At 39.3% G+C, this 20,515-nt stretch overlaps 3 protein-coding genes across 5 annotated transcripts; 2 read left to right on the top strand and 1 right to left on the bottom strand.

Annotated features, from left to right (window-relative positions):
• Window positions 1-270: 270 nt before the first annotated feature.
• LOC117288594 lies at window positions 271-10,721 on the top strand. 2 transcript variants are annotated; one of them, XM_033769511.1, is made up of 3 exons: window positions 271-930; window positions 9,039-9,193; window positions 9,909-10,721. In XM_033769511.1, the coding sequence occupies exons 1-3, from the start codon at window positions 876-878 to the stop codon at window positions 10,356-10,358; spliced, it is 660 nt and encodes a 219-aa protein (XP_033625402.1). In that variant the 5' UTR covers window positions 271-875; the 3' UTR covers window positions 10,359-10,721. The 2 variants fall into 2 exon arrangements, with proteins under 2 accessions (XP_033625402.1, XP_033625401.1); XM_033769510.1 differs by lacking the exon at window positions 271-930 and adding an exon at window positions 8,030-8,278.
• A 1,127-nt stretch (window positions 10,722-11,848) lies between these two features.
• On the bottom strand, window positions 11,849-13,707 carry LOC117288426 (death domain-containing protein CRADD-like). The gene is made up of 2 exons (XM_033769286.1): window positions 13,559-13,707; window positions 11,849-13,020 (listed from the first exon to the last, which is right to left on the bottom strand). Exons 1-2 carry the CDS (start codon window positions 13,704-13,706, stop codon window positions 12,734-12,736), a joined length of 435 nt encoding a protein of 144 aa, XP_033625177.1. The 5' UTR covers window position 13,707; the 3' UTR covers window positions 11,849-12,733.
• A 135-nt stretch (window positions 13,708-13,842) lies between these two features.
• Window positions 13,843-18,952, top strand: LOC117288239 (gamma-glutamylaminecyclotransferase C-like). 2 transcript variants are annotated; one of them, XM_033769017.1, is made up of 4 exons: window positions 13,843-13,971; window positions 15,019-15,223; window positions 16,462-16,721; window positions 17,738-18,952. In XM_033769017.1, exons 2-4 carry the CDS (start codon window positions 15,038-15,040, stop codon window positions 17,769-17,771), a joined length of 480 nt encoding a protein of 159 aa, XP_033624908.1. In that variant the 5' UTR covers window positions 13,843-13,971; window positions 15,019-15,037; the 3' UTR covers window positions 17,772-18,952. The 2 variants fall into 2 exon arrangements, with proteins under 2 accessions (XP_033624908.1, XP_033624907.1); XM_033769016.1 differs by lacking the exon at window positions 17,738-18,952 and having other exon boundaries at window positions 16,462-16,875.
• Window positions 18,953-20,515: the final 1,563 nt, after the last annotated feature.

The following is a 20,515-nucleotide window of genomic DNA, read 5'->3' as shown; positions in this document are numbered from 1 at the left end:
CCAATTATTCAGTATAAAGTAACCACTTACTTTATGCAGTTACAAATTCGTAACAGATTAGTTATACTTTCATGAGAAATACGCAGGCAACAATGCCTTTTTTAACAAAAAATTATGTTAAAAAAAAGGCCTAAAAAAGGACGAAACCTCGAGGGGACGATCAACTGGTATTTTTGTTTATTTGGCCTTATCAGTTCACGGTTATGAATCGGGGCTGGAACGACCAGAGTGCGGCATGCGATGACAGATTGAGTCGCCAAGGTTCCCGTTTTCCCCACGCAGGCCACAGCTCGCTTTTGCCTGCTCCTCTGGCTACCGTGTTTTGAGGCTCAACAACCCATGAAGTCAACCACAATGACTGTATTTGTTCCGGTGTACAGAATAGGAATTTCAATCCGCTTTAACAACATGACAACCAGATAAAGCTGGATAGTTTTAGTGTTGTTTAAACAATCTGTACTATTATCAAGAACAAGATTATTCTGTAATCAATATACCGCCAATGCCGCTGAAGAAAATTATATTCGGTGATTTTAAATCAAAGTGTTCACGTCATTGAGTCACTGACTTCTACCACTCTTGCACTGACTGAGGCCAAGTCTACCATCTGTTCTCTGTGGACATTTTGCCCTACGGTTACTGCCATGCCTTCAGCCATATGACAGAGTAACACCGGGGACCCGAAATCCAGACCGTACCCAAACGAAGCTGTGTCGTCGGGGTGACAGAGCGTTTTGACCGGTATCGACCAGATCGTCATGCCCACAACATCCCGGTCATTTAGTATTCTTCGTGGACTTCTATAAAACTGAGTCTCTATGAGCACAACGTCAACTATCTGACAAACTTGTTTTTTCCCCCGTTTTTTTTTAACAATGGATTATTTAAATCGGCTCTACCCACCGCCGAAAAAGACAACTGCTTCATCAGGTAAAACAATTTTATTTCACGAGTTTATCCAATCACTTATTTACCCGTATTCATGGGCCAATTTCACAAAGCAATAATTTTAATCGCAAGACATATTTTCAATATCACCATAGTGATTTGTATTGTGACATCACACTTAGCAACACGATTGATTTGCAGTTATCAATGTTCACACTTAGTGAAATCGGCCGTGATTTGTTAGCTATTTTATAGTCTGAACATAGTTTTAAGCAAAACTTTGTGACTGTATAAAATGTCTTTTGGATTTTTCGAACATTCCATCATGTTTGCCTGAAATATTATATAGGTTTTGAAAAACCAAGAAATCATGCAGCTTTGATTTTGCGAGACCAAGCCTCAATGTTCGATTAAACAGTGATGACATAATACTACATAGATTTGTACGCTGTTTTCTCGTGACTCAATCGACCGAATGAGCCTAAATTTCAACATGTCATTTCATGTATATTTTGGGTCACGTGCAAATATTAGTCTTGCAAAATACCAGTGTTGCCCATGAGTTTAATACAATAATACAACAAAAAATACATTTTTGAAAAATATCTTAAAATTGCATTTAAATGGCACATATTTCAAAAGGTCTATAATTTACCACTCTCTGAATTAGCATTTACAACACGAATGTAAATGGGTAAACGATCAAGATTCATGATTTTATTACCTCTGATTAAATAATAATTAACTAAAATTGCCCATAATGAAAGGTTCAAGTGTGAACAGGTTCACACTTTAATGCCCGAGATTTGTGTGCACAGCTGCAACATGGAGAAGTTGTACACAAACGGATCCATACCGAGGTAGACTATTGTTTTCGGAAGACTTAAAGGCATTGGACACTTTTGGTAATTACTATAAAAAACCTGTTAGCATCAAACTTACTTGGTAATGAGCAATGGAGAGACGTTGGTAGTATAAAACATTGTGAGAAATGGCTCCCTCCGAAGTAACTTTTTTTTTGAGAAAGAAGTAATTTTCCACTAAAATATTTGAACTTGGTTTCGGGACCTCAGAATTAGATTTTGAGGTCCCGAAATCAAGCATGTGAAAGCACACAACTTGAACGTAAACATTACTCAAAACAACACCATTTTGCGAGTACTCGTTCTTCGGATAACCAAAACACACAATCAATTAAAAGCAAGTTTGGCGAAAAATCACGATGTAAATAATTCTTCCAAAACCGAGAGAATTACGAAACAGGAACACACCGAGAGAATTACGAAACAGGAACAAAAAGTTAATACCAAATGATTCCCTTTAATCGTGAAGTGCGATTCATTGGCATTGCACATTCTTCACATGACCTTTAATATGTACTTGGCCGTTCTGAAACAAAGGTGTCCTTGTTTAATTTCATCCGAGTCAGGGGGTTCATGTTTGAAGGCGGGCCGTAATAGTAGACTTGTAGTAGGCAAGTCATTTTAATATTTGTCGCCGTCTCGCGCGTCTCAACTGGGCCCAATTTCATTAAAACTGCTTAAAGGAACACGTTGCCTTGGATCCGACGAGTTGGTCTATAAAAAGCGTTTGAAAGCGTTTGTTATGAAATGCATATGGGTGGAAAGATGTTTTAAAAGTAGAATACAATAATCCAAACAAGTATCACTCAAAATTGCACGGTTTTCCTTTTACGTCGCGAACTAACACGGTCGGCCATTTATGGGAGTCACAAATTTGACTCTCATAATAATAAAAATGTCCGACCGTGTTAGTCGACGAGGAAAAAATAAAACCACGCAATTTCAAGGCATATTTGTGTAGATCATTGTATTCTACTTTTACAACATCTTTCTACCCATATGCATTTTATAACAAACGGTTACAGAACGCTTTTAAAAGACCAACTCGTCCGATCCAAGGCAACGTGTTCCTTTAAGCAATTGCTTAAAGGAACACGTTGCCTTGGATCGGTCTAGTTGGTCTTTGAAAAGCGTTGGAAACCGTTTGTTATGAAATGCATACGGGTAGAAATATATTTAGAATATATAATGATCCACACAAGTATCACTCGAAATTGCACGGTTTTCTTTTTACGTCTCGAACTATAACGGTCGGCCATTTTTATGGAGTAAAAAGTTTGACTCCACAAAATGGCCAACCGTGTTTCTTCGCGACGTAGACGGAACACCGTGCAATTTGGAGGCGTGTTTGTGTGGACCATTATTCTACTTTTAAAATATCTATCTAACCATATGCATTTTCATAAAAAACAACTTCAAACGCTTTTCAAAGACAAACTCGACCGATCCAAGGCAACGTGTTCCTTTAACAATATTGTCTGCTACGCAGGGATTATCAGAATACCAGTCACTTGTACAAAGTGTTTTTATTTGATAAGCTTACTTGTTGTGCTTTAAAGCAGCTCTATGAAATTTTGCCCTGTTCTCACTCTCAAACGTCTAAACTGCTCTAACGAGCTTGCTGGCCCGCCCAACTATCTTCACATGTATAAAAAGATGCACCTAAAAATAGGGATAAAACAGAACGTCGGCCTCATGAATGTTCTGTCTATTTATAGACCCTCAAAATATTCAGTAATAGACAGATTTAAGAAGCAAATAGAAGGGATAGACCGACAGGGTTACACTTTTTTCTGACAATGTGACTTGCTCAGTTCTAACTTGTAGTATTGTAGATGATCCGCTGCAGGCCCTGGTCCTTTCTTGCCGAAAGTTGTTTGGTCATTTCTTATACCAAGGTTGAAATTTACACAGGTGTGTAGGCGTGTTTTTTATAAGGAGGGAGAATAACTGGACGAGCTTTGAGACAAGTCTTGTCAAAATGAGCAGATAACAGTTTAACAATTGCTAATTCATATTTACAGTAAAACGCTCGGGAGACTCACAAAGTATTTCTGAACATTTAGCACTTTGCACTGTTTGCGAGGGTAGTTTATTTAGTTGGGAGGCACCCGTATAGATACGGCCTTGGTCGCAGGTCGGGAAGAGGAAAAACCACACAATCCAACTCGCAAGTGCTAGTGGCGAAGTCACTCGGCCTTTTCCAACTTGATTTTGCGGGGTTTTGTTGTTGTTTATTTATTCCTAATGATTATAAATAAATTATTCATATTCTGTATGCAAATAAGTGAAGTGCTGAATGAAAGGTTAACCAATCCCAATGATGATAAGATGCTTAGGCTTATGATCAAAATGAGTTTTGGGAGGCCTGCTTGTATCAGTGCAAACGTAGCGTATTTCGCGCTCAAAAAGCTGGCATAGTTTTCTGCGTCATGTTGTACCAATGCTTTAATTTCATCGTTCAAAGGGAATTTTTTCATCACAGAAATTGCAAGGCATGGGTATAACTCCCATAAGGGTAAGTATATATTGGTATAACTCTGAAAATTAATGCCAACAAAAATTATGTCATTCATTCCCATCTCGTCAACCCATACACCAATTCTAACCGACTTGGATAACCACTAGGGTTGATTGAATTCTTTTACACCCAATGCTTCATTTGCAAACCTCATCCACGCGTTGAAGCAAGGACGCAGCGATGTGTTTGTATCTGTGTTGTCTAAGACCTCCTTCACGAAAGACTACGCCATTTTCTCACCGAGGCTCAGCGTGCCCGCCCATGGAACTCTTTGTGAGTTTTGCAGGCTCCTCCTTGACTGGAGACTAATCCACGCTATAAAACTAGAGTCATTTCCACGTTCTATTAGATTGTCAGATATTATTGGCAAAGACTATACATCGTGGTTATATAGGTCACACAATTCTCTAAAATTCTCCTTGATTCAAGACTATACTTACAAACAAATCCAGGGATTTTACTGTCAGTCTGTTATGCCAAACTAACCATGAAAGGTAATATTCGGATGGTGTATAATTAATATGTGCCTCCGTTTAAATCCTGATTGCAGTGAAAACTTGCCAGGGTCATGAGCTTGACATTTTGAATAGTAAAAAATGAGTAGGCCTGTAAAAGCTTAGTGCAGACGGAGTATGTAGCTCCTTTTGACGTAAACCAACGAGTTGTATTGTTGAAGTTCTTTGAAGTGTGATCCATGCACAGAATTATAAGGAAATGACATCATGTAAAGCTATACGGTATAACGTTAACAAAAATACAACACCATTGTGTACCTTTTTTACTCTCGATCAGGAACTATCTTTTAGATAAATCTATTTATTTAAAAAGGTAACACATGGATGGAAGGATGTCTATGTATGTGTTGCTGGTGTATGTTTGGTGTTCACTTGATGCAGGCAGACTCCTGATGGTTGTCACTGCTCAACTATCAATGGCACCAGTGGTACCAACTGTGTCTGCGGTCATCTTAACACGAGAGGTTGATCGTAAGGAGGGCGGGCAGGTCGATATGAGGTGTACCGCTATGAACCTCGAGCCAGATCACATCGTGGAGTGGAGGTCTACTCAACCCTATATCACTCTGAGGTGGAATGACACTACTATAGCGGCCAACATACGGTTTATGTTCACTACAACATATCCACAGAGAGGGATGGTTGTTCAAGACTTTACGATTATATATCTGCAGATTGAAGACTATGATGAATATGTTTGTAACGCCAAGTACCCCGGAATTGGAGGAGGAAACCTCGTTGCATCTACATCTAGCGTAATCCTGTCAGCTCCATCGTACCCAATATGCTCCCCATCTGGACCTATCGCAGTAGACACCGGCACAGAGCTTCAATTGAGATGTCTATCTGAGACTGATAACCCTGCAGTTATAACAAGAACCAATCCAAGGACTGGTCCAAGTAGCTACCCCTGGACATCATCAAGTGTTGATAATACCAATAATAACATAATGTCATTGGATTTTACTGTAACTGCTGCTGATGATGGTGTTACATTTGACTGCTCTGTATTACAAGGGAGTGGTGCAGATACGATGACACGTTCGTGTATTATTGGACCAATCAGTGTGCCAATGCCCATATTTACGACTAATGCAATAACATCAATCAGTCCAAAGACAACCCCAACCCCACCCAACATCAATCAGACTCCTTCTTGTAGCCAATGGATTGCAGCTTTTGTAGTTACCATCATTTTGTTCAGTGTATCCATCATCGTCAACACACTTGGTGTATTTCAAATCTTCAAAATGCGACGTCTCATAAAAAGTCTTAGAAAGACCGAGGCATCTCAAGTCCCCAAAGCTGATCCCTACATGGAGCTGCAACCAACGGAGGACAAGAACAAAGTCTATATGGAACCTACTACGGCTTCAACTACCACACAAGATACCTACTACCAACCAGTTGGAGAAGAGACTGACAGCCCAGAGTATGACTACGCTCGGCCTGATGATCCCAAGGAGCAGAGAAAGAATCACCAAGTCAGTGTGCACGTTGACCCAACACCAAGCTCAGAAGCAACTTGCACTCAACACACCTACTACCAACCAGGTAAAGTAGAGACAGGCAGCCCAGAGTATGACTACGCTCGACCAGAGGGCAGCACTAGCACCGACTATGAAGCCGTCAGCAGACCACAGAGTACAGCTGAGAGACCATAATCAGAATGTATGAACGCCACAACTGGGAGACATGTCTAGTGGAAGGAATGGACCTTATGCATTGACGTCATCCAGTTGCCATCTTAGAGGAAAAACGGTGACGAAACAATCGAGACGCACAGATTTGTACGCGCTGCGCACAGTATTGACCAATGAACAACCTCCTTTTGACCTCTAGGGGAGGGCGCCCTATACTGAAATGACGTCATGTGCTTAAGGTCTTAAACGTAGAGTGAAGCTTTGTTAATGTATGCTTGTATATATCTGCGATTTCAGTCTTTTACAATTAGGTGCATTGTCTCAATAGTTACAGATTAAGAAACATTGAGAAATTGTTTTCGAAACCTGATGTATAAATAGAAAGAATTGAGGTGTTTTACATTTGATGTTTTTTTTTCACTCTTTGAAATGTGTATATATTTTGTTATCTCTTTGTAATTTGACTGCAATTTAGCCCTTGGCTGCGATGGTCTTTGATTTTTAATAAACCATTTCAAATAAAATCAAATGGTACAGTTTATAATCAAAAGATGGAAGGTGTCTATTATATGACATGTAATAATAAGTGTTGCTGGTGTGTGTTTGGTGTTCACTTGATGCGTGCGGACCATTGTTGCAGTAGCGACATCAGCGGTACCATCGGTGTACCAACGGTGTTTGCAGTGATCTTAACACTAGAGGTTGATCTTAAAGGCATTTGACACTGGTAATTACTCAAAACAAATGTTAGCATAAAAACTTACTTGGTGAGCGCAATGGAAAGCTGCTAATCGTATAAAACATTGTGAGAAACGTCTCCCTCTGAAACAACGTAGTTTTTGAGAAAGAAGAATTTCTCAATTAAATATTTGAATCGAATTCGAGACCTCAGCTAATGGTTTTGGTGCTGTTTATAAAAAAACTAGAGGATGGGAATTAAGTTTTACTCTAATTCTTCACATAATGATATTTATTACAGAGCCAAGCAGCAGAACGACATAATGATTGCACGATGCACCATGCATGTATAGACCCGGCCTCTGAGTATTTTATTATAATTTGACGAAGCAGTTTAGAAAACTCTTTTCAGTAAATCGATCACGGGACACAATTAACCACAATCTCCAACCCTCTCTACACGTTCTTACAGACCGTCAACACTAACAGTGCTTTCTCAGTGCAATATAAGCAGCACTTGTGAAACTTAAACCAATTATTGTGAAACAATATTTTCTTCATGTCCCTGTCCAAACTTTCTAAAGCCAAAAGTTTGTTGAGTAAATGTTCAACAATGCCCCTAAAGTGATGTAGGTGGTCGGTTCGTGGATACAGAGCGCGAAGTGCAAACAAGGGCCCATATACCACACAGTTCTGTTGTGTGTTCAAAGGTTTATGACGTCTTTGTTGAGGCAACCAGTTACACAGAACCATTTTGTATCACGAATCAACAAATCTGGTAACGGGTTGTTGTCATCGAAGTTCAAAGTTTAACAGTGCTGGTTTTTTTCTTTTTCTGTGCCACACTGTCATCGTGAATGGAATATTGTGCATGGAAATTTGGCATGATTGTGTTAGTTGGAATGGTGTGCATTGAGTTTTGGATATAAGGAAAGACGGGGACGATGGAGAAATGGCATCATTGAGAGGATCGACCGTAACTTCTAGTCGGTGAAATCAACGTCTGTGAGTCGATAGACAGAGACTTGGAGAAAAGCAAACTCAGAAAAGTTGAGAGTTGTTGTTGGGTCGGTCTCACCTTTACTTCTAGGGTGACAGCCGAGATGGCGGCGCGATCGACGGCATCGAGGGAGAACGACCCGGATCGAATTGAAATTCAACGTAGTATCGGTCAGTTGGTGTGTCGTGACTAGTTGCATTCTTTGCCTGAGAAATAAAGTCAAGTGCATGTGAAAAATTTCGAAAACTCAAGACCTTTATCTGCTTTTCATATGTTGGTTCACATTAAGATATGCCCATAAAACTATTCCCGCGCTACACAGCTTTTTAACGTTGTTGCAGAATGGTCCATGTTTTGTAAACTATTATTTTTGTGTCCGAAGAAACAATATCGTCGTCACATAATAGCCTACCGTAAACTCGCTATAAGCTGGTGCTTATGTCACAAGGCAATTTTCAGGTAACCAGTTCCAGTCAATCTTAAAGAAAAGAATCCGTTCATATCTGAAACCTGTATTGATCATGGGGGATATCGGAAGACATTGTTTGAAAAAATACTCACGAGGTGACGATGTGGTAGTTGGTTGCCTTCAAGTTGCGTGCAAAAGTTGCCTCACGTGAAAAGGTACTTAGAAGCTTTCTGAAATTTTTTTGCGAATTTTGATTGACGGTTCGTTTTATACAATAATTGTTGTGTAAGTAGATTTAAAAAGCCCCGTATGGTGGAAGTCTAACTATAAAGAGAAGTTTGCAACTGCACCAAGTGAATATCTCTTTTGATAGACTGTTTCTGAAAACCGCCCGTTTTCAAAACCAAACTACTCAAAAGAGCAGATATTCACATGGTGTCACCACAAATCTCTCTTTATAGTTTGTCTTTTTGTCGAGGTATCTCTCACCAATCTGTTTTGTTTGTTTTTCTCTCTGACAGAGGTATCCGAGCGGAAGGCAAAGTTTCTCCAACTAATCCAAAAACTACATAAGCATTACCAGGAGCAACTACACGCTACGTTGGTATGCAACAGTAAATTCGAGAAGGCTACCAGATACTTCATCAAAGCACTGCGGCGAATCAAGCCTACACAGGTAAATGCATTCTCGGCTATTTCTTTCTTTTTTAACTCTCTGTCAAAATTTCGCAGAGTTCCGTAAGGACATTCTATAATACGAGAGTCACTAGCCTACAATCGGATTGTTAACAATATTTAATACAAATATTTACTTATGTGTCAGGGAGCTCAGTTTACATTATTCATACACTATAAAAACTTCTGGGTCAGATTTGGACATGAATCTTCGGGCTGTTGTCTTCTGTATCTCCAAAAAGACTAACTAAATTGGAATACACAGAGTTGACCAGTCAAATTAATTTCAAAATATAGTTGTAGTGTATGGAGTTTTTAAATTCTTTAGGAAGTATATGAATGTAACTTTTGGTTCGTCTAATCGGCTGGTCTCCTTTTCTTTCGGATACTAGTGGAAACAAAAAACACCGTGAAAAATACTGTGCAAAACTTTAACTGAGAGGCCATTCCTGTTACTTCGCCATACAAAGTTGTCTGTAAACACCCGGAAGTTCAAGTGGTTCCGTTCTAGACATAATGCTCCACACTCTGACTGAACTATTGATGCACCCTATACAGCTTTTATCGAAGACAATCAGAGCATACTCATCGAAACGTCAAATTTACAAGGAACGACAGATCTTTTCTGGGTCACTGCAATTCACAGCAGATCAAGTTAGAATACGCCTACAACAAAATCTGATTACAAAACAATTATTTAATTTTACAACTTTCAGGTAGAGTGTTTCTCATCACTGAAAATTCTAGAGATTTGCATGAGGTCATGGACCTTCGACGAGACAGTTGACCTCCCGGCCATTGACCTTCGCTCGTTACTCCAGACGTTCCTAAGGAACCTTAACAACTTCCGGATCCTCCGGCAACACGTTAAGATGAACGTTTACCTCACCATGAAGCAACTCCCGGAAGAAATGGAGAACCAGCGACAACGGAGGACCAGGGAAGACCTGGAGGTCATCTTGACCACGTGGTCAAACCTGACCAATCCGGCCACGGACTTGACCAAGATGGACCACCCGAGCGTGGACGCGCTGCCGGAGGAGTATTTCGAGGGGACGGAAGAGAGAAACTTTTACCGGGGATTACTGAGCATCATTCCTAAACTAACGGACCTCGCCAACAAAATTGACTTTATGCTGCTGAAATATCAAATGGAGAACTTGTGAGACAAAGTAAAAGGGCTTTGATACATTTTGCATATAAACAGTTGTTGGCCAAGACATGAATTCCTGCACTGTGAATTAAAATAATATAAATACTCTTTAAAACAGATGGATTCGCCGGCCTGTTCATGACCTGATAAAAATGACCAAACCCTCGGAGTCGAGATTTTTAAACATTTCTATACACCTATAGCGCCCTCTTCCGAATAAAGACAAAGTCTTGTCTGAAAACTACGAATTGCATAAACTATTCCTTGACACTTTTAAGATAAAACACATTATGAGTGACAGCAAGAAGTAAAGTTATGGTTTTAAATTAAACTCTGTTTATAGTTTTCGTCTGAAATAAAAACCACATAATCTGCGCGAGTGACTTTGTTTTACCGTTATTAGTATTACTTGTCTTTGTGTCAAGTTATCATTATTTGGTATTGGGGAATAATCATTTACAAAATAGGGAGGCACGGAAAGCTTTAGAAGACCATTAACTTCTTAGTACCATTCCTCCAAGTCTGGTTCCAAGACTGTGATCGTGTGATCGTGTCTTCCAAATCACAACCAGCACAATAACTTTTCGCAAAATAAGTGAAATGACATCAACAATTTAGAAGAGACACATTTTAATAATTTATTTTTTAAAGAACTACGGAATACTACGTTACAATGAAATCTGTTTACAACATTTTATTCAATTAAAAGTGACGATTTCCATTCATTTATTACCAACAATAATAAAATGTTACTATAGATTCTTACAGTGCTCTATCACACTCAAGAGGCGTATCAAAGCACTCAGTAATTCTTCCTGCGATGTATGTGGGGCTTTGTTTTTGAGGTATGAGACCTACTCATGTACATGCAGTGGTTTACAAGTTGCTGTGGCGGAATTTTTTTTTTTACACCCCAGTTGTAAAGTGTATGCTGAAAAGGGGGTGGGAGGGGGCATGCACTCCCTGCTCTATTAGCTTTGAGGGGCACACTTCCACTATAAGGGGAGGGGGGCGGGGGGGGGGGAGGTCCCCTGCTCTACTGTGCTGGAGGGCTACACTTAAAGACATTGGACACTATTGGTAATTGTCAAAGACCCGTTTGCTCACTTGGTGTATCTCAACATATTTATGCATAAAATAACAAACCTGTGAAAATTTGAGCTCGACTGGTCGTCGGAGTTGCGATATAACTATGCAAACAAAAACCAAAAAAACTTGTCACACAAAGTTGTGTGCTTTCAGATGCTTGATTTCGAGACCTCCAATTCTAAACTTGAGGTCTCGAAATCAAATTCGTGGAAAATTACTTCTTTCTCGAAAACTATGGCACTTCAGAGGGAGCTATTTCTCACAGTGTTTTATACCATCAACAGCTCCCCATTACTCATTACCAAGTGAGGTGTTATGGTGATAATTATTTTGAGTAATTACCAATAGTGTCCACTGCCTTGACACCCTTTCGCTACTTGATACAGAAGTTTTGAAAGGGCAAGGGCGCCAAGGCAGTTTGTCCTTGGCAAAGGGCACCCTATAACAATCAAACCTCAGATTATTATTTTGTTTAGTGAGGTTTCACACAGGGTCTCAACAGGTAAACTCAATACGACTCTACAGATGCACACACAAATAGTTGTTGTGACTTACTACTGTTCAACTACTTTTTTCAAATTAATAGACTTTAACTGATACAGACCTCCTAGACCTGGATCTGAACTAGACTCACAAACGATATTCAAAGCACCCTAAGATGGAAAACAAACTCAAACAGGAAACAGAACCCTGAACGCTTTCAGCCAATGCTTCTCTTTTAACACATTATCATCAGCACGACCATACTCAGGCTGATATCAAAGCCTGACATACAGCTATATGAAAGTTCCTCACGAATTCAGATTGGATGAAAACGAGTTCAGCAATTCGGCTCAATTATTTACTGTAGATCATCGCACAGTTAGTCATACACAAGTACAGTGTAAAACATTTTTTTCTAAAGAAAATCTGTTTACACCTCAGTTTCTAATCTTATTCTGAAAGGGTGGGGGAGGGGGGGGGGGGACGGGGAGCATGCACCCTCGGTCCAGGTCCCCTGCTCCACTGTACTGGAGGGCTACACTTAAACCCTTTCGCAACTTGATACAGAAGTTTTTGGAAGGGCAAGGCGCCAAGGCATTTTGTCCTCGGTAAAGGGCACCCTATGAAGAAATTGCAAGTATAATTTTTACTGGAGCACTTTAATGGCACCAATACAATTACTGGGGGCATGGAGGCAATCGCCTTTGTTGCCTACGTGAAGTATCAGGCCTGAATAAACAGCTGTAGATCACACAGGTAGCCGTACACATATGGCATAGAAACACTTGTTTTGAAGAAAAGATAGCTTCCAACTTTTCAGGTAACAACGTAGAAATTATCCGGAGTGTTTCTTATTTGCGTCATCACCGATGTCCATCCGAGTTCCTTTAAGGTTTGGTTCAACTTCTCCAGTGTGGCCTCCCTCCCGTCCCGTTTCCTCCACAAGTCCAGGGTGTGGAAGACTTGATGCTGGAGGTTGTTTGGCGCTCTCGCTCTGACTGCCATTATTTGCTCCATGGTGATTCCAAGCTTGATCCCGAGCTCTGGGTAGCGTTGGCCAATCACGGTTGAGATACTCAGAAGTTTACGATCACAAATTACACCTGAGGGGGGTCAATGTAAACAAATTTTGCGATTATGTTAAGCCATTGATAACAAAGGTTGACACGGAATGCATTCATACCCGAGTCCTCTTGTAAAAAGTGCAAAATTCTGCCCTAACTAAGGAGGAGTTGCAAAATTGGAATTAGCATGTCAATTATTGGGGTATAATTCACATGGGGTGCATGTATCTGACCTATATCCCATTATTAATGGCTTCAGCAATGACAATGTTTTAAGTATTCAACCTATATTTTAATGGGTAAGATTTCTCTGTATTTAACAACCAAACCTAATCTGTTTTGTTTATTGAAGATGTATACCCAACACAGATAAGCGAGAAAGGCCTCTTCTCCATTTCCTTCATCCATGCTTCTACTGTCTACATTGTGTAGACAGTGCACAGCTAATAACTAACGGTACTCAGTATAATAACTAACGGTACACAATAACGACAGTAGCGGAGTCCGTACTAACACACCACACAGCTAGTAGCTCTTACAAATACAATATCACACGTTATTATATGAAACAACTTACCATTTGTGTCGTATATCGAAGCCGATGTGTGCGGCATCTTGACAAGAAAATGATAAGTTCCTCTGCTAACTCTATCTCTGATCTTCAGTGCAAGGCTGACACTGACAGTGACACTGACCGTAGAGCAACAGGTGTTTACAGGTGGCATGCCAACGCGCCCCCCAATCAATTAACTCTGTTTTAACAGCGCCCTCTTTTGACTTCCTTTCCCCAAACTACTTTGGGGAAAGGAAGTCAAAAGAGGGCGCTGTTTAGTTTTTGAGGTCAACCAACCATCCTGACCATGCAGCAAACCAAAACAACGTCGTAGGCTATATCGGAAGTGAAGTTACCTCACGTGAAAATATAATTGTCTTGACTAAAATACTGTTACCACTCCAGGCGTTGATTTTGCAATTGCAACAACTTGCAAGGTATGTATGACACAGGTGTCACTGGGTAGAACAGGTAAATCTGAATCATTGAGAGAGTTTTCTGCAAAAAGCACTCTTGAAAACCAAATTAATTACGTAATCTCGTATTAATAGTTTTTTTTTCATGAATCATACACACTGTACATAAAAAAACAAAAAGTTCAGAGTAATACTAAAAAAGGACGTACGACATTGGGGGGTTGCTAGCTGTGAAGCATGTGATCATACTGCAAAATAACAAGAAAAAAATACTGAAATATTGTCCGGCCACCACCTTTTCATTCTTTATTTTTGAGATGGGATAACTTTCCGTATGGCGCCACCACTTATTCACACATTTTTTACAAAAAGGGATATCTCATTGAGGTAAATTAGATACTATATTATTTCATATCGAATGAAAAAGTGGTGGCGCCATACGGAAACTTTTCCGGTAGTTACAATAAACGGTCCAAAGAGGGTCAAAGACAATTATTGAATGTAACTAGGTGGCAGGACGCAAGCATTTTTTCCCAAAGCAGAACAATGTTGCTACGTGTAGTAATGACTTAATTTCAAAGAATGGTAGCCAGACCTAAACAAACAGTCCTAGTACTAGTTTACTACAATGTACTTGCCGTCAACTCGCCGTAAACTCACTTGTGCCGTCAACTTCCCCTGTCAACTCGACCACTACGCACATGGCAGGATGGTATAGTCTTGACCCAAGATGTCAGCGATAAATTTACACGAGGCACGGTACATCTGGTATAATACACTATGTGGTACCAACGGTCGTCTTGGTTGGGCCAAGACTACTTCATAACAGGAAAACGTCCCCTGTTGTCCTTGGGCCATGTTGTACAAGCTCTGTGAAAAGCAAGATGACGGCTTTGCTGCTTCGTGAATAAATTTTTTTCACGAAAAACCCTCAATTTAATGTAACTTATGAAAATTTGAGGAGTTGACGGCAAGTTGACAGCAAGTAGTAGCAGCCTAAAAAAAGGATACAATGTACAATGTAGTGTAGTTAATTTTAGTGTCTTTTTTGCTGTCATTATTTAACAGATTAATTGTTTTTTTGGGGATGGCACTTCACCGATTGTTTGTTTACGGAACGCTGAAGCGAGGGCAGCCGAACCACGAGCAATTTGCCGCCCAATACGGCGTGGTGAAATTTGCAGGCCTGGCACGAACTGTGAACAGGTGGCCGTTAATCATTGCATCTCGTTGTAACATTCCTTATATGCTGGACAAAGAGGGACATGGAAATGTAAGTATGGTAAAATAAGAATATATGAATTGGATGTCATGGCCTAGCGATTTAAAGCCATTGGACAATTTCGGTAAACAGTATTGTCCAAGGCCCACACTTCGTGTATCACAACTTATACATAAAATAACAAACCTGTGAAAATTAAGGCTCAATCGGTCATCGGAGTCGGGAGAAAATAACAGGAAAACCCACCCTTGTTTCAGCACGTTTCGCCGTGTCATGACATGTGTTTTAAAAATAAGTCTGTAATTCTCGATATCGAGAATTAATAATTGTTTTAAAGTTTTCTCAAAAAGTAAAGCATTTCATGGAATAATATTCACCATTAGGCCTACCTTCTGTAAACCCTGGAAGTTAATTGTAAATCTGTGAACTTTTTTGTTTGTTTCTGTTCTGAAAGTGTCCAATGGCTTTAAGAGCACCTGATTCAAACTCGGGTGTTTCTGATCAGCTGGGCCCAATTTCATTGCTCTGCTTAACGGTAAGCAAATTTGCGTGCTTACTGTAGCAGAAAAAATTGCTTAAGCCTTAGCGTATTTCACATGTTAGCAGAAAACATGGGCAGCTATATTGTGTGTTTACCGTGGATTTGCATTGTGACGTCGTTTATGTTGGTGCGGTTAGCAGCGCTATGATATAGAAATTGCACAGTAAGCACAAAATCGGCCGCTAAGCAGCGCTATGCAATTGGGCCCAGAGTGTAGGTTCGAGGCCAAGTCGTGAAACCTCTCTCCTAAAAGCAAGACACTTAACCATGATCGCTTTATCTTTCTGATAGGACATACAGCCATTGGTCCCATCCTTGTGTTGTGATAACGCACATTGTTGTTAAAGAACCCAAGAGAAGGGGTTCACCCCAGTGTTCCTTATTTGATTGGCGAAATTGCGCCAAAGCACCTTGTAAACCATAACACGTGGTACTATAAAAGGATTAGGTCTCATAGTTCAAACTGAATTGAAAGAAATTTGTGAGACTCAAATTTAACATTATTAAACATCAATCCTTTGAGACACAGATGAGAATTGAAAATACCACTTGACTCGTCCTGTCTTGAGCTTACTGGCCCAACACTGTGAAATCACTGGCCTTGTGCCCGCCCCCCCCCTAATTGTTTACCCTGGTTTCGTCGCTGATCATACTCATAACTGGTTCCCAAATAATTTGCATGTCTTGAATATTTTTTTCCCCATTGTTTTCATGTTTTCTGTCATACTATTTACCCGGATAATTTCAGCATGTTGAGGGTGAAATCTATGACGTCGATGACAAAATGCTGCAGCATTGCGACGAGTTTGAAGGCAGTCCAGATTACTACCAGAGAGTGACCATCCAGATACAGCTCACAGAGGACAGCGGAGGGACGAAGGTTGATTGGGAGCCCTCACAGGACGTAATGGTGTATGTCCTGGGAAGCTTTAAAGAGTCCCTGCTGGAGTTGCCGCTTCGCCAGAGCTATGACAGCAACGGAGAACACGGGCTGAAGTATACACCAAGGTGCGAAAGGACGGGGGATATGGTTGATCATAAAACAGATGTGAAAACAGCTCCTTAGATCAAAGCCATCAAAGGTCGTTTAAAACAAAAAAATCTTATTTTACTTGGGCCGGTTTAACAAAGAGTTAGGACTCTCCTAACTTAGGATTAGGACTTGTCCTAGGCTAGTCCTAAGTTAGGCTGAGTAACTCGTCCTAACTTGAGATAAGACTAGTCTTAACTCTTTATGAAATTCACCCCATGTCTGACAAGGGTTCTCCCTGGGATTTTTTAAAACGGTATGGGGTTCTTGATTCGAACTTGGGAAAGTTTGGTCCAAGCAGCTGAATTTAAATGTGGTCCTTAAAGGGTTTGGGTACCTTTTGGTACGACACAAAACACAGACGTTCACAGACTTGCACAGCTCAAAGATAATGGTGGTAGAAAGCTTGCCTTAAAAAATTACTTGCTTACATTTAGATGTGCTGTACGAAAAAAATGAGGCAAACATTATTTTAGTATACAATGGATTTACGCGACTCTCCTGAAAAAACAACCCCCTGTGATTTTCACTTTTTTTTTTTTAAACCTGATGACTTGAGAAGCTGAAACGTCTACAGGTAAATTACATACATCTTCATTCACAGTGAGTAGGGGTTCATGTCATGACCAAAAACTTGATCAACAAAAGGTTCCGAAACCCTTTTTAAGTACTTTGATCTGAAGTCTCCCATCAAATAATGGCATGTATAAGTCTTTCCTTAATGGCCTAAATATGGGTAAAGGTGAAATTCATGCGTACTGTGCCCATACACTAGCTTGTGCATGGGCAGAACCATGGTGCCCCTTGCAATGTTTCAGTACAAGTTGACACTTTCCTTTAGCGCCCATGACTAAAAAACCACCTCGCCCTTTGTCGTGTTTATGCCCTGTCGAGAACAAACTATCATGCGCTTGATATTTGTGCCCAATACAAATGTTTCCATCCATTGAAAGATTTACTCCAAACGGGAATTGTGTGTTTTATTATCCACTAGTGATGATGACATATCAAGCCCGGATGAGATCTGATGCTTTACGGCCCAGTTCCAGAGTCTGACGCATTTAGACAGTACGCAGTACTTCACCTCCGTGTAGCTTAAAGTCATGAGCTATTATACAAATAATTAAAGTGTATGAGTGCAATGGTGCAAATTTGTTCATGAATTGAAAGATGGAACATTCCAACTTTCAACAAATGAAAATAATTGCACATTTGCACGAATGAAAAACATTCATTTCTTGTTTTAGATAACATCCAAGTAGATCTTTGTTATTTTGCGATATTTTACAACAGTCCGCACGTAGTGGCAAGAATTTTCCAATAACTTTCTTTTTCTTTTTCTGACCAAGCTACTACACAATGTTTTTGTGAGCTTTCATCAAAATATATTGTAGTCACTAGTTACTAGTGGTACTAGACCTAGCTGATGCGGTTAGCTGGAATACCACCAATGTGTAAAACCCCAACCATGGACAAATTGTCAACACAAAGCATCCGCAGTCCGAAGAATTTCATCTTTGGAGAGGGCAAGGCCATTTTAATTTACTGACAAAGAAGTTTGTGTTCATGCTTCTGTGATTCGATTGGGATTTTTTTTAATAATGGGGTTCATTTGTTGGCCTCCATTATTCAAGACCTGAAGCACCCACAGCCCATGCAACTTCATCTTTGAAAGTGAAAGCCATTCTCATTTTTCGATTATGCGAATCTATCAAAAAACCTCTTTTCAGGGCCACCAAGGCCGAGACCAGGGGCAACAGTACGCCTGCACTCATGTTGCAACTATTTTATTTATTTCAAAGTAAGTACCTCATTTTGAGGTTTTGTTTTTCCTGATTGAGAAAATTGTGTAAGTTTAATTCAATGTTAGTTTCACATGGTACCTCAAAACGTCACATGGAAGTGTTTATCCATTTTATGCACCATTTATTTCAATAAATAACTTGATCATACATTGTTTACTCTTTTTTAGATTTTGTTTATATAAATGGCGAGCCCCACCAAAAACAGGTCACAATAGCACCCTCAATGGTCCTCTTTCCGATTCTGAAAAATAAATGTCAAGATCACGTGACCATGGTCACGATTGTTGTTTTAAAACTCTTTCTCTGAAGGGATTTAAACAAGTCTAAAAGATTTTTAAAAGGGGTTTGGGTACTTTTTGTAACACAAAACACAATGTCCATAGATTTACACGGTTTGAAGATTTTGAAAATATTACTTGCTGAAGTGCTGTAGTTTTTGAGAAATGAGTTAAACAATGTCAATAGAAAAACATTATTTTAGCATGTACATTGAAGTAACCAGTTCCTGATGAGCAGATTACAATCCCAATCGAAGTTACAGTTTGTATGTCATCATTGTTGTTTATAGTATAATATGGGGAGGGTAATGGCAAAGTATTTTTTTTATTGTTGATAAGATTTAGCATTTAATATTTTATATTTTAAAGTAAAGGGGGAACAATATTACATTTAACAATGTCATGAATGTAGATGTTTATAAAATCTAAAGAAAATTGTATTGCGTATTACTTGTGCATTTCATAATGTGAATATAATGTAAAAACCAGCATCTTAAAAATAATAATGTATCAAAGATTTTTAGCAAATTACCCCCCAAATTATGTAAATGTTTGATAGTTTTTTTCCCTTTGGTTTATGAAGTTATAAACTTTCATTTTGAGAAACTGAATGAAAAACCTGTCTACGATTAGTTTGTTAATAAAAAATATGTTATTGTTTTGACTAATACTACCTCAAGTAAACAGCAGCCATGCCCACTGTGCTTGTCTTGGTACAAAGACACTGTTGGTTATTATCATTTAACTATCGTGATTTTCAGCTCCGCACCATGAAGATTACTAGCGAACAATAGCGGGCGCTGTTAATAATAATAATAATTATAATTATAATTCATGGGGAAGTTAAGTGTTTGTAGGGTGTACTACACTAAACAGGCCAAAATTCATGGGCCATAAAAATCTTTTGAATAAAATGTTTTAGGGGTCATGCAACTAATATATTGTGTAATAAGAATACATCACAATCTGGGGTTCTGGGTTTTCAACTTTTGCGGAGATTTGATACATTTGGGCTTGGTCCTATTTAGCTTTGGAATTGAGGTAGACTTACCTCATGAAAACTGGGGGCAATTTGGTTTTGGAAGAAACACACAGTGGGTGTTTTTTTGTTCTGGGGTCAGCAAAAATTTTCAAGTGGCTGACCTGACAAAAGTTGAAAAGGAATCAGAAGTTTATGGGTCTGGAAATAATTATATATGATTGGTTTTTAAGAGGCTGAGAGAGACTTGAAACAAGTTTGTGAATATATAGCAATTAGTTCATTTAGTGTGGTGCAACCTATAGGCCCAATAACGTCTTGCACCAATACTACCGGTTTGCATGCCATAAGGGAAAAGTATTGTGTATTGTTTGTTTTGGAACACCATTATCTGTCATTTTTAATGAAAAAAGTAGACAATTTATGGTCTTCCGGAAAAGGAATGGCAATACATATATCATTACTAGTTTACATATAAAATATATGTACTAGTTTAAACATATTAACATATGTTTAATTATTGATTAGCTTCAATATAGTTACTCACTGAAAAAATAAGAGTTGTAAAAATAATGTTGAAAATAAGTGTGTTAATGAAAAAACTCAATAAAAGTTTAAACAGGAAATTACATTTCTAGCACTTCATTTTTCCCTCCCCCGCGCCCCAACACCCATGTCCAAAATTACAGGTGATTTCCTGAATTCGAAAA

Source organism: Asterias rubens, chromosome 3 (assembly GCF_902459465.1).
Source record: "Asterias rubens chromosome 3, eAstRub1.3, whole genome shotgun sequence".
NCBI lineage: Eukaryota > Metazoa > Echinodermata > Asteroidea > Forcipulatida > Asteriidae > Asterias > Asterias rubens.
This window is presented reverse-complemented; position numbering and strand designations above follow the sequence as displayed.

Coding starts and splice junctions, on each gene's coding strand:
- LOC117288594 (XM_033769510.1), top strand. CDS start 8,212: ATGGCGGCGCGATCGACGGCATCGAGGGAGAACGACCCGGATCGAATT. Junction 8,279..9,038: donor TGAAATTCAACGTAGTATCG/GTCAGTTGGTGT, acceptor TCTCTCTGACAG/AGGTATCCGAGCGGAAGGCA. Junction 9,194..9,908: donor GGCGAATCAAGCCTACACAG/GTAAATGCATTC, acceptor TACAACTTTCAG/GTAGAGTGTTTCTCATCACT.
- LOC117288426 (XM_033769286.1), bottom strand. CDS start 13,706: ATGCCACCTGTAAACACCTGTTGCTCTACGGTCAGTGTCACTGTCAGT. Junction 13,021..13,558: donor TTCGATATACGACACAAATG/GTAAGTTGTTTC, acceptor GACCCCCCTCAG/GTGTAATTTGTGATCGTAAA.
- LOC117288239 (XM_033769016.1), top strand. CDS start 15,038: ATGGCACTTCACCGATTGTTTGTTTACGGAACGCTGAAGCGAGGGCAG. Junction 15,224..16,461: donor ACAAAGAGGGACATGGAAAT/GTAAGTATGGTA, acceptor GGATAATTTCAG/CATGTTGAGGGTGAAATCTA.